This window comes from Uranotaenia lowii, chromosome 3 (genome assembly GCF_029784155.1).
Source record: "Uranotaenia lowii strain MFRU-FL chromosome 3, ASM2978415v1, whole genome shotgun sequence".
Lineage (NCBI taxonomy): Eukaryota > Metazoa > Arthropoda > Insecta > Diptera > Culicidae > Uranotaenia > Uranotaenia lowii.
This window is the reverse complement of record NC_073693.1, coordinates 211,467,929-211,481,905: the sequence shown is the minus strand read 5'-3', so window position 1 is coordinate 211,481,905 and position 13,977 is coordinate 211,467,929. Positions and strand designations below refer to the sequence as shown.

Here is a 13,977-nt window from a genome sequence, read left to right as displayed (position 1 = left end):
AACTTGAGAATAAACGTCATTCTCGCAACTTAATTTTGGGGTGTTGTCATTCGGCAGGGATTTTTCGTTTTAAGAGTCGTTTATGAAAAGGGATTATACATAGTCAATAAGGGAAATTCTATTATTTAGGATCAATATATTTATTTTATTAATGAAAACATGTTTCTAATCCTGCACCCAGGCCGGAATAGAGAACGCAATTTGATAAAAATTGAATCTTTTGGCATCGGGAAGCATGCATGCATTAATCCAGGTTCGTTTGTTTGAGTTTGTAGAACAGAACTTATAGAAGTTTTCTGTTTAACCTGTACAAATCTCGTATACCTGAAATGAAAAATGAAGATAATTTAGAAAAGCGATAACACTAGCAAGCAACTACTTATGAATACTATTCCTCACCTTCGTATAGTAACTGGAACTGGTGAATCTAGACTGGATAACTGGAACTGGTGAAAACTATGCTATCGTTACTGGAAATGATGGAACGATTTTGGGGAAATCTTCTCGTGATGTATTCTGTCGCTGCAGTCTGTTCCGGGTGGCTCCAGCATAATGCTAATTGTTAAGTTGGTCTTTCCTACAGTGGGTGGAAGTTTCGATTTCCCGAATAGTTTCTTCCTCCTTATGGCCTGCTGGTTTTTTCGGAATATAGGTTAGAATTTTTTTAGTTACAATCCGCCTGTAGCAGATGCAAAACAGCGTCTTACGAAGAAGAGATGTCCAGAGAATAAACGTTTCCCGGGAAATACTTTAACAGGTTAAAGAAACCAGAAAGCATATATATATTAAAATAATACTTACAACCTGTAATCCGGACATTTTTTCTCGATTGCGACTTAGGTTGTTGTTTGGGAAAACAACAAAACGAATCAAAAACAAAGGGAAATTTTTTTGGGGCGGTCAGTTCGGTCTACGAACTTTCTTTTTGGGGTATTGACAACACCCCAAAATTAAGAATGTCAGTTGAACTTTGTTTTGATGCCCTGGCGTTCTTAATTTTGGGTTATTATTGTTCTGAGTGAATGCTAGAATGTCACTGAAAAACCGAGGAGGTCAGTTATTGACCGATCAAACAAATCAGCTCAGACGATGGAATGAGCACTTCGAACAACTCTTCCGAGTCACGAATAGCGATGGCCATCAGTTCGTAGCGCCAACTGTGAGTCGCATTAATGGCGTCAACTCGGAAGCGCACTCGCTGGCTGAAAAAGAAGCAGCTATCAAAAGCATGAAATCCAAAAAAACGCCTGGGATCGATTGCATCCCTATTGAAATGCTAAAATCCGACCCTGCCTTGTCAGCACAGATGTTGCACTGTCTTTTCGCTGACACCTGCGCTGCAACATTCCCGGCCGACTGGATGCAGGGTTTTCCTCGTAAAGGTCCCGAAGAAAGGATACCTGAGAGGGTGCGGTAACTGACGAGGCATAAGGTTGATCTGTACAACCCTCAATGTACTCGGCAAAGTGATCCTGAACAGGATCCAGGAGATAATCGACGCTACACTCCGACGGCAACAAGCAGGATTCCGATCCGGACGATCATGTGTGGACCACATCACAACACTACGGATAATACTGAAACAAATCAGCGAATTCCAGGACCCCCTGGTGTTGGTACTGGTGTTCGTTGATTTCGAGAAAGCATTTGATCGACTTAACCACAAAAACATCTGGGCTGCCAAGACGACGAGGGGTCTCAGAAAAACTAGTCCATCTCATCGAAGGACAGTACGAGTCATTTTCGTGCAAAGTCCTGCACGATGTCTTGTCTTGTCTTGTCTTGTCGGTGTCTAGTCCGATCCGACCTAGGGGCCGTTCAGATACCACGTGGACAGAAAAATGAGTTTTTTGACCCACTCCTCCCCCTCCGTGGACAAGCGTGGACATTTGGCAAACCCCTACCCCCCTCCCCGGATGTCCACGTGGACAGATTTCGAATAGTTTTTATTTTAAATACCAATAATTTGACAGTTAGAAAACACCACTTTTTGCCTTTTGTTATAGAAATGGCTTAATTTGTGAAACCGAATAAGAATTTCCTGATATAAAAAAAATTAAAATTTTTTTATTTCTTAATCATCATATCTATCACTTGCTCTCAAGTAGCTACTTATTGTTTACACTTAAACTGGAAAGGTATGCCATTTTAAGATTTTGATTTAAATATCTTAATTTTTATTCACCTTTAGAAAATATTTTGAAAATAAGTATGTCCACGTGGACATGACCCAAACCCCTACCCCCCTCTCCGTGGACAAGCGTGGACATTTCCATACCCCCTCCCCCCCCCTAAGTTGTCCACGTGGTATGTGAACGGCCCCCTAGACCGAACCGAGGAGTGCCGTGGAATCCTTCGACAATGGAGCAGTTCAACGACTTTGACCTGGCAGACGATATTGTTCTGCTCGCTCAAAGACAACAAGATCTGCAGAGCAAACTCGACGACCTCACCGAAAGCTCTAAGGTAGCAGATCTCAATATCTATAACCGAAATACCAAGTCGATGGAGATCAATACAGTAAATCCTTCTAATTTCGTGGTAGGATCAGAAACCCCCGATTTGCGTTTGCGAGTCTCCGAAACATCTGGCGCTCACGCCAGATCTCTCTACGAACAAAAATCCGAATCTTTAACTCAAACGTCCAATCCGTATTGCTGTACGACGCGAAAACTGCAAGTATTTGTAAACAGCTGCCTGCGGAATATCATCCGCACTTGGTGGGCTGGCAACTGGATCTCAAATGAGGAACTACTGCCAGTGTCATCGAAGGGCGCTACACGCTCATTTTTTTCTAACCATTTTTGAATGAAAAATAACCATTTTCTGTGTTTTTCTGCAAAACTGCCGATATGGTTATTTTTCAACAATATTTTATGGTACAATTTTAACCATATTACTAGTTTTCGGGTATAAACCGAAAAAAGGATGGAAATTTAACCTCAATCGAAAAAAAAAACGGAAAAACATTGTACATTTTCGCAATCGTGGGGTCGTTCTCCGAGCTGCAGTAGAATTTTTCAACAACAAATTCCGGATTCAACGTGAAGACTAAATTTCTGCATCCATTAACGCACAAGGTAAGTTTTATTCATTAACATTTATCCTTTTCAATGACATTGAACTTTAAAAATCTGAATTTAATGCAGGAACCGTATTTTCTTCGGAATTTATCGTCCCGTCCTTCCTCGCCAAGGATAAATGGATTGATGCTCTTTTTTGTATGCAGAACAACGAAATGCTGCAAAAAAAATTCAAAAAACCCTTATCCGGGTGGAACAGCAATCAAACGTAAGGTTAGTATCGCTCGATTTAGAAAACCTCCAACTTCCCTTTGAAACAATGTACACTATTTTCAGTTTGACAAAACCAAACCGGCCTATGAAGAATCCTCCGGAAAAGCCGCTCGCCGGGAGCTGGAATAATCGAAAAAATGAAGCGACAGCGACGATGAAGAGGAGCAAACCGTTGGGCGTTGAGGCCGCTGGAAGAAAGTTCAACTTCGATGATGAGAAAGATTTGGGATTGGCCGAAACGAGACAGGAAAAAACGCTTCGGCTGGCTAAGAAATATTGGAGAGAGGCTGAGGAAGCTGAAAGATCTCGCCGGTTGGAGAAGTGCATGATGGTGTTCCGTCAGCTTTGAGGGAGTATCGGGAGATTTACCGGGAAGTACCATTTTTCAATCACCTGCTTCTGTTAACCGGATGACGATAAGTGTCTTTATGTGGCCAACCAGCAATGGTATCGTCGTACGATTGGATCTTAACAAAAAGCAAAAGTGTCCTCCAATTAATGGCAATTTCCTATCATTTGAAATATCTGGTAGTGTCGGATGGTATAGCAACGAAACCAAAGTTTTCAACGGAACCACACTGGAACCCGCAAACACACTGAGTGGCCCTTCGGAATCGATCACTGGAGTTGTTTTTCAGAAGAATACCCATCAATTGTATTCCTGCAGCGAATTTCGGAATCACTGTAAGTTAGATTTGCTTGCAAAAACATTTAGATTAATAGAGATTTTTAAATTTTAGGCTATGGTCACGACGGTCACGGCAATCGATGTACTTTCGAGGGAACGTGCTCCACATCTGGAAATTACTTGAAGAAAGCAGCTCGTTTGCAACTGTCTCCCGACAACGGATAGCATCGAGTGCGTTCAATTGACTGGCGAAGAGGACTTCCTTACCTGTGGAACCGATGGGTCCCTGTCGTTGTGGAGTTCCGATAAAAAGAGGCCCCTGGACACGGTTCGATTGGCTGGCCACATCCGCCAGTAAAACCATTCGAAAATGAAAAAAGCCATTCCGAAAAGTTCTGTCGGAGCAGAATCGGAAAACAAAGTTTTGCTAAGAACTCTCATTCTAGATTACCGGAAAGCGGAGCGGGACCAGAGGAACCAGAGTAAACATGCATGTTAAACAAACAAGAAATACAATAAAAAAAATGAAAACTCGTATTTTTCTGAATTTTTATGTATACAATTTTGAAAATTTCCACATTTGCAATTCTGCTTTCCGAATTACGGTTCAAAAATAACCATTTTCCTACTTCTTATGTGCTGTCTCTTACGATTGAAAAATAACCATATTCGAACTTCTCCCCTAGAAGTCATTTTATGACTTCTCATGGAGAACTCATAAAATGACATTTCCCGGGAAAAGGTCAAAAATGGTTATTTTTGAATCGTAAATGGTTTAATCATTTCTAGCGTGTAGAAATCGAGATTCGGGAACGTAAGTGAAGATTGATTGGGCACACGCTGCGAAGAGATGAGAACGAGATTTGCAGAGAGGCGCTAGAATAGAATCCAGAAGGACATCGAAGAAGAGGCAGACACAGAAACTCGTGGCGGCGAAGCCTAGCCGCCGAAATCTGAACTGTCGACGAGAATCATGACTGGGACCGAGTGAAGACGCTGGCTCAGGATCGTCAATAGTGGAGGTCTTTTACCACGGCCCTATGCAACGGAGGATCTGCACGGGAACATCAAGTAAGTAAGTAAATATTTATCACGAACACGAAGATTTTGTTGCATCTCATCGATTTTACGTGATTATGTAATAACTTCGTTCCTTCCACATAGACGACAAATGAAATTCACGTAAAGTCTAAGCAAATGATCTGAAATCTGTTCGGAAATTCTTTATTGAGCTTGTAGCATGCGATTCTTATAAGAAAAAATGGAACATTCATTCGTCAGTCTTTGTCCCCACAAACTTTGCGCGGAATCGGAGTGAAAGATTATGGTGTTCTCGCTGATTTTTTAAGTTTTAGTGTGCCCAACATCGATGTCCAAGAGAAAGAGTACAACCGTGAAAAGAAAACAGCAACCAATGCAGTGAGTAGTTTTTTTTTGATTTTCTCTAAATTATTCATTTGTTTTTTATTTTCTAATTTCTAGAACTGAACGACGGCAGTGGCCCTGTTGTCGACGAAAAATGGTATGATCATGATGCCTTTCTCAATCCTGCAGCGGCTGGAGGATCAAGGCATTCAGGGAAAGGTCAGAGGTTGCAAAACTTGTGGTCCTCGAATACATCTGCCGGTAAGTCGAAATTGCAGGAGGCATAATCATATAAATTTTAATTTTTACTACAAAGGTGGACGAGGTGGCTGTACAAAATCTGATGGCAGGGGTTAAGCGTAATTAATTAAACGATTTCATCGATTTACACGCGTTTTACCTTGACCAAATTTTGACCGTAACACCCTTTACCACCCTTTACCAAATCCAGCCAAAACAGTACGGAACAACCGTGTTTCTTCAGGAAAGGCAGCAGACGTTTATTCAAACACTCTTTCACGTAAATTTCTTTGTCTTTAGTCATTACTTGTGTATCCTGTTTGTCTATAGGGTTGTTTTTGTCATTTCTTACGCACACGCTCTTTTTTTTTAACTCAAAATTAAGTATGACCGGGGTTCAACACATAGTTCGATTCTGTGAACTTAAAGTTAAGTACCCTTTTTCCTCCTTGCGATGGTTCAAAACGGAGTTCGAACTGCGAACTCATAATTGATCCCTTTTTTTCCTTCGGCAAGGAAGCAAAGCTGAGTTCGACCTTATGAACTAAAAATTGAACTCTCTTTGTTGGACTGAAAACACTTAGCGAGTTCAGTCCGAACCGGAACAGCAACCAACGAACACGTCGCAAATTTTTGTCATTCCGGAACAATTACCGGAAGACTATATGAAGGAACGTCATAATGGAATGTCCACCGTGTCAGCATGAAATTCTGTTCGTCATTGTCATCATATGGTGAGCGGCTTGGAATGTCCGGGAACTTCCGGATGTTATTTACTTCCCGTGGGAACTAACATCCGGAAGATTTCTTTGACCGGGAGTATCAAAACTTTCCACCGCTCTGTTATTGCAATGCAATGTACCGGAACAGTAACATCCGGGTACAAAAAATTTTAACCATCCTTTAATTCCCTGTAAAAAACAACCTTCGTAAAAAAGGATAAATTCTAGTTCTGCTGCCGAACTTAGTATTGAGTATGCCTATCAGAACTTAATTTTGCGATTGCCCAGTCGTACTCAAAGTTTTTTTTTAATGTATTTATTATAGAGATTATCAGCTTCAGCTGGTTCATCTCTTTTTACTCAAAGTTGAGGGCTGCCACTGAAGTGCTGTTTTGAACCAAAAATACTTAATTTTGAGTTTCAATAAAGGAGCGTGCACATTTGCTGATCGTGTACAGATGAGACGGGACAATTAACCTCAAAAACTCTCGGTACAAAAAACGGGCAGTCGATCGTCACACATGGTCGTTTTGGAGGTTGATTGTTCCAAAACTGAAAAGTGTTGGTGAAACAACCTGCATAATATCATGAACACTATCAGCGGCAAATAGGTTGATTTAATGTTTGATAATTCAATCTGAACTTTAATAAATTCTTGAAAACCTTCATCACCGGAAGATTTTATTAATGAATTTCCATCAATTTTACCAAATACTAAGGCAGGGCAAAAATGAAGTTGCTATCATGGATATTTTGTATCTCTGCCCCTAATTATTTTGTCTTCGAATGTTGGTGTTTTTGTCGCTTATCGCAATCTCCGAGGTCGGGCTAGCTTATCCGTCCAGTGAGTTTCGCAAAGTTGCGGAAATGTTACGCGAAGGGCGAATACATGAAACTGAATATATGAGTGGAAATAAATTCTAAGATAATGGGCTGATATGAGGAAAAAATCAATACCATGTGTGCTTAGAGGAAGTGCCAATAAAAAGGATGTCGGGATGTGTTGTTGGGAGTAAAAAAGAGCAGCTCTCGATGAGCAATGTCATGGCCCCGGAAGAAGGCTGACGCAATTCGTGGGGTAGTGAGGATGAAATAAATTGAACATGGACCAACAGAATTCTAGGGTGTATAAAGCCGCCAGCCGCCAGCATAACAGGACATAACAAAATGGGTGTTTGAATTGGGTGGTTTGAAATGGCGAGGCGTTTTTGCCTTGATTGAGTTGGCAAACAGCTTCTACTTCTACTGAGTTGCCTGAATGGATGTACTCTAATACGATTTTTTTCTGCCATTTTTATTCATACGCAGAGGCAATAATACCAAAGTATATGTTTTGTATCAGCCAGGGAGGAAAAGAGCCAACCGAGCAATACTTACCGCATTAAACTCGTCCTGACGTTGCATGTGATGCTGTATAAACATAACGTTATGAATGGCCTTTTCCAGCTCGAATGGGTATTTCTTCCTTGGCGCCACATCGCTCAGCGATTCGTCTAGGCCAGACATTACCGATGGGAGGCCGTTGTAGCCGCCTAAACTGCTCAGGCCGCCACCGAGCGCTCCGACCAGGCCGCTAAATCTGTAAGTAGGAAGGCAGAAAAACAGCGGAAAAAGTTAAGAACCGAACCATAAGCGAATGGTACAAGGTTCCGGCTTCATCGGAAAGAGAGAAAACTTTCAAAGTGAACACTTTTAAGATTGGAATTTCTGAGCTACACATACGATGTTTGAAATGTGTCTGGCTTTGGATGCTGCTGCTGTTGTTGTTGTCTAATTAAGTTAAAACAGTAAATTGTGCATTCTCGGGAGATATTCTAGAATTATTTGGCAGCTAGCGAAGACTTGTGAGTAAGTACACACCAAAAATTTTATAAAATTACACGACCCAGAAACGCTTCAAGACCTAAAGGTTATTTGATCTTATTAAGGTATGATCTAAATTTACATCATCTTGTATCTATATTGCACACACACTAACAAGTTTAAAAAATGAAATGAGCTATAAATTTGAAAAGCTCTAATTTTACATCACTTGAAGCCTAAATTGTATTGGTATTGGTGATTCGAATCAGAGGAAGCGATATTTAAATCTTTTAACATTTGAAATCATGTCCCCGAGAATATAAAATTATGAATATCCCTATCAAATATCACCAAACATAGAGAGACTAGAATAAAGTTGTTCTAGTCCCGTCAACCAAAATGTAAACACATAGTCAGCAGTTCGGAATTTCTGAAGGAGCTACTTGTAAAGTTTGTACATGTTTACTATCGATTTGCAATGCTTCTAACAGGTTTCTTCATTTTAGATGTACATCAAACAACATATAGTCCTTTTAGGAGCCAGCTGCCGCAAAAAAATAGTGGTAGGAACAATCTGGGTTACAACAATGGTAAGTAATCTATGGAATGACTTATTCCGACCAGGGAAAGTAACACTGCATTCTTCCTTACAATTCTTGCAACAGCGGATTATTCATCGTCCAGTGTTCCAGATAAATCGTGAACTTGATGTTCGGAAGTTATTAAAGACCATCAAAGCGAAACTGGAATCGGAATATTAAAAAGCCGATGGCGCGGAAGTTCTTCAAACAGTGCAAATGGCTGTTCTATTTCGTCTTTTTTCGGGGATTTTCATCCTATCGGATGATTCATCCAATCATTCCTTTCGTCAACCGCCGGCTGCTGCTTTAGGCTAAATATTCACTGTGCAGCATCGACGAAAATAATTCCACCGTATTGATACGGATTTATTGTTAGACACAGGTAAGCTGTTTGATAAATGATTGGAGCAAGGATAATTCTTAATTTTTTATTTTAATGGAAAATAGGAATATGTTTGCTGCCGAAGAATTGTACTTTGCTGTACAAACCCCTTGGTAACCCGGCCAGTGCCGACAAATTTCTCTTGGCACTTTCTCAGGATGATGCCTTTCAGTTGACAGTTTGTTCGAGATGGCAAAAGTATTTAAATTTTGCTTAAATATTGCCTTGAAAGTAATTTTTTTTTTCATTTTTTCAATTCCAGGACGAAGCTACACAGAGTTGTCTTAAACACGAAAATTAACGGAAGATTATCTTGAGCATGGGCAATTGGACAACAACGATCAATTTTCCTTTAACTTATTCGATGTAAATGATTGTAAATTTAACAAACGGCTATCTTCCGATGTGGTGTCATGAAAGGTACGTTTCCATGCATTTGATACAGCAATCAGATGGTGATAGAAATAGTTTTGAGAAATTATACTAAGATTCTTTTGGACAAATGAAAAATGATAGTTTATAGGTGAAAGCCAATGCCATTGCTAAAGGTTATGACAAAATAAATCATAACAAAGAAAAACACCTTATCTTATATATTTTTCGACCCTTATAGGAGGAATATTTCATTAAAACTGATTTATACACACCCGAGTATGGACGTCGATATCTTGATTAGAAAAAAAGTTCTACAGATTAATATAAACAACGTAAATCATTCCAAGAAAAAAAAAATGTACAGAACATGAATTTGCAGTATTCAGGCTAAAGTAAAAGTGAATTATCTTGCAGCACCATTCAATTTGCTGATCATATGTTTAGCTAAAATTAAATGGATTATTGAATCTGTTCTTTATGTTTTCAGTTATATCACATTATATAGATTAAATTTAATCACAAACTTGAACTTGGAATTTAATTTATCGTAGCACTTTAATGTGAACTTAGTGAGGTCTAATGGACATCAATGGAAGTATACATAAAGTTCAAAGGCTTTAAGCATGCCATATTGTACGTTTCTACGTAAATTTTATCTTCAGCCATTGTTGCTATAAAACTTTTTGTGTATTATTTTTAAACGTTTGAGTCTAAGAATTCATTCTCATTCAAAAAAAGCTATTGTCTATGTTTAGGCGTTTATCAGTGAAAGTTGTGGAACATTTTTTTCTCATTCGAATGATAGAGACTATAAGTTCAGGCGTTTAATTGAACATATTTTTGATTGTAGTAAATGTCGTTCCTCACATCATCTGTATTAGCTAAATTTAAACTTACAGATTGTAATATTTTTGAACAAATCTGCTAATGATAAGTAGCGATTTGTTGCTGTTGTAATTTTCAATAACTTAAATATAATAATGCCATTTTATTCTAATAAATTATGTTTACAACGGGTACCACCTCTGTGTTTTAGAACATGAAAGATGACATTTCCCACCAAATGCTTTAAGAACAGTTCGAACGTTACACAACGCAGTATTATTTCTGTAACGATCTAAATTTATGTCAAAAAATATGTTTCACTTTTGTGCGTCCAATTTCACAAGAATTTACATCATCGATGATTTAATATTGTGTCGAAAACGTCATAAAATTTATGTCTTGAAATTTATGGCATCAAGCGTTTCTGTTTTCTCTAGTTTAATTTCATGTCAAAAGTGATGCTTCAATTATGTGCATCCAATTTGACATAAATTTACACCAAAAAATTAATAGTGTGTATGCTTAGAAAAAATAAAACAGTTTTCGAATAGAAAAATAAATAAATAATAGAATACAATTGTTATTAAATTTCTATTCGTATTCATGAAAAATTGAGTAAAATACGAAATAAATCTTAAAAACAGATATGGAAAAATTTAAATTTATAGAGTATTAAAAAATCCGAACTAGACAAACACTTTTTTCAAATAACATAAGTTGAATGAAGTTTTTATATGATTCGACCGAGAGGGCTCACAAAACATTCATGCAATAGGCAGAACATAAGGCTTTAATCATTCGGACACGAATGCCAAAAGTTAGTAAAATGTCCTTAATTAATTAAATAATAATAAAAAGACTTTAATTTTGGGAATTTATCTATGGAAATTTGTCGATGAGAAATTGAGTAGTTAGACTGTTAACACGTATGCTGGGTCATTCGGCCGAAAGTCATTCAGCTGAAAGCCATTCGGTCGATGGACGTTAGGCCGAATGGGTTATCAGGCCGAATTGGCCACTATGCCGAATGGGTTATTCAGCCTACGGTTATCCAGCCGAAGGCTGTTAGGCCGAAAGAACGCGAAGCCGAAAGGATGTTCGGCCGAATGGTCACCAGGCCGGATGGTCATTTAGCTGAATGGTCATTTGGCCGAATGGTCATTAGGCCGAATGATCGTAAGGCCGAATGGTCGTTAGGCCGTATGGTCGCTAGGCCCAATGTATGCAAGGCCGATATCACATATAAACGCTTGTTTGCATGTTGGAGCAAATGGCTGTTAGGTAGAGTGAATCAAATGACCCGACTTTTGAAAACGTTATGCGATGCAGGCTAAAATTGATCCAAGGCCTAGTACAAGATCTCATGCCAAATTTGGGCCAGATCGGATCACGAGAAGGGATCGCTTAACGAGCCTGAAGTTTGTATGGGATTTTGGAACATTTTGTTCGAGAAAAAAAATGAAAAAACAGTTTATCATCAATAAGTTTGGTTCCCTTCGGCCGGAGCGGAAAAAATCAAGTGCCGGTAAACCCTTATTTTAAAGTTCGTTTGTCCTTATTATTTATGTAATCCATCAACTATCAAGAAGTTTTCGGACGTTCTCGACGTGTTTCAAGAGGGTGAAGCTCATCTTACCTGAAAATCTGATCAAGTTCCTGTCTTCCTGGAGTGGTGTCGGCCACTCATACTGATCGTGGATGAACCTTCGGAGTCATTCATTCATGTTTTTTGGTCCCCAAAAACGTCGAAGCTAAGTATTCTCGTGATTTTTCTAATCAGTCAATCAAAACTTCTATGTAGGGATTTTAACTTTAACACTACAATGTTTTCAATGTGGCAAATTATTAATAAATATTTCTGCCATATTTTTAATGTCTCAAAAAACATTTCGTCATTTGGATGCTATGATTATGTGCCATCCAATCGTTATTTCACCAATTCAAATTTTATGTTCAATTGCAATGTTTACATGTTTTGTAGTGGTTGAAGAAAAAAATACGGGAAGTCGTTACATGATGAATTCTTCAATAAACAAATGCTAAAAAATTAACACAATTTTTATATATGAACACAGTTTCTATTTCTATTGAAAATGATAAAAGTTATATCTTAACGAGTTTTCTCCAACGGTTCAATAAATTATGTTTTTTATTTCATTCTATTTCTGAGTTTTTCACCAAATTATTAGAACTTCTAAATTATTTATTGGTTATTAAATTCCCACATATATATGATTAAGAACATCAGTTTGAATATCATTTCGAACTTTAAATGATGTTAGCAACGACTATCAGAGATATGAAGATAAGAATCAAGTTTATGCATACAATTGACTTCAATTGTGTTTTATTCATAATTACCATTCAAAAACATTTTTTTCTTATCTGGCTATTTTTTATTATATATATTTTTTTTTATTAACAAATGGTTTTACTTATAAAGAATTCATGTGCCGTGAGTATTTTTCCTAACTTTTGGTCAGTGAGAGGGGGGAAGATGTTATAATAAAACATTATATTTCAGCAGAAAAAGCTATCAGCACAACACTAGTCAAAAGTGTTTCCTAATCATTTCCCTTCCCCAACATTCCCAACCAAATTTTTTTGCAAGGATGCAGAGGTGACCTCGGTCTTTAGGCGTAAATTTGTTCTTTCATCCCTTTCTCATTTTTCCTAATCTATCTATTGACTACTAGGACGTGGCCGGCGCCGTTATTGATGTTTAAAGAGAGAGCATCGGTTTTGTGCATTGTGAATATGTAGCCAATCCCAGGTTCCGTTCATTTGACCTCTGAACAAAATTGATGGCCTCGGTCAATCACGGAGTAGCAACCATTGGCGATGTGGAACTTGTTCTACTTAGCCACGCCTGCGATCTTGGAATCCGAAATGCATTTAATTGTATCTAAACCAAATTTAAAAATCAATCCAAGATTATACTAGAATACTTTCAGATTCTTCACCCAGACATCTTGAGTAGCATTTCGGGTTCAATGATTCAAGGTGGATGTGAGTAGTCAATCAAGCTAAGCTAAGCTAATAAGTTTGGTTCCCTTCGGCCGATTTCTTTTAAATACGGTTTTTCTAAGAGCAAAAATTATGACAAATATTTCATCTCATAACTGCAGTTCATAAGAGTTCATAAGCCCATAAAAAATGGGCCAACTTTTTATAGGTGGTACTCATCACTGTTAATTAGGCGTCAATATGTTCGACCGCCCCTACTCATTAACAGTGATAAATACCACCCAAAAAAAGTAAGCCCATTTTAAAAAAAAAATTATCTTGAATCTTATCGAAATTCAGTCTTTGGATGAAATATTTGTCAAAACTTAGGCTTTCAGAAATAATCGTATTCAAAAGAAATCGGCCGAAGTTATTGAGTAAAAATTGGTTTTTCATGTTTCTCCCGAACAACATGTCTCAAAATCCAATACAAACTTCAGGCTCGTTGAGCGACCCCTTCTCGTGATGTGATCTGGCCCAAATTCGGCATAAGATCTTGTACTAGGCCTAGGATCAATTTTAGCCAGCAGCGCATAGCATTTCATAGGTTTTAAATTTCCCATACAAATTTGGGGCAGTCTACTGTTAGGCCGAAGCTAAGGTCAGAAGGCTGAATGATCGAATTCAGTCTTGCATCTATTCGGCCTGATGACCATTCAGCCTGATGAAAAAATTGTCCTGACTAACGGCCTTATGGCCATTCGACCTTCGAACTTTTTGCCTAGCATGTATTCGGACTTACAACCATTCGGCT

General features: G+C 38.3%; 1 protein-coding gene across 1 annotated transcript in view; it reads right to left on the bottom strand.

Moving 5' to 3' along the window:
• LOC129758005 (acetylcholine receptor subunit alpha-like 2) overlaps positions 1-13,977 on the bottom strand; it is a 205,091-nt gene that overhangs the window by 3,668 nt on the left and 187,446 nt on the right. Inside the window, exon 8 of the mRNA XM_055755424.1 lies at positions 7,629-7,830. Within this exon, the coding sequence (XP_055611399.1) occupies positions 7,629-7,830 (202 nt within the window). The remainder of the gene's footprint in view (positions 1-7,628; positions 7,831-13,977) is intronic.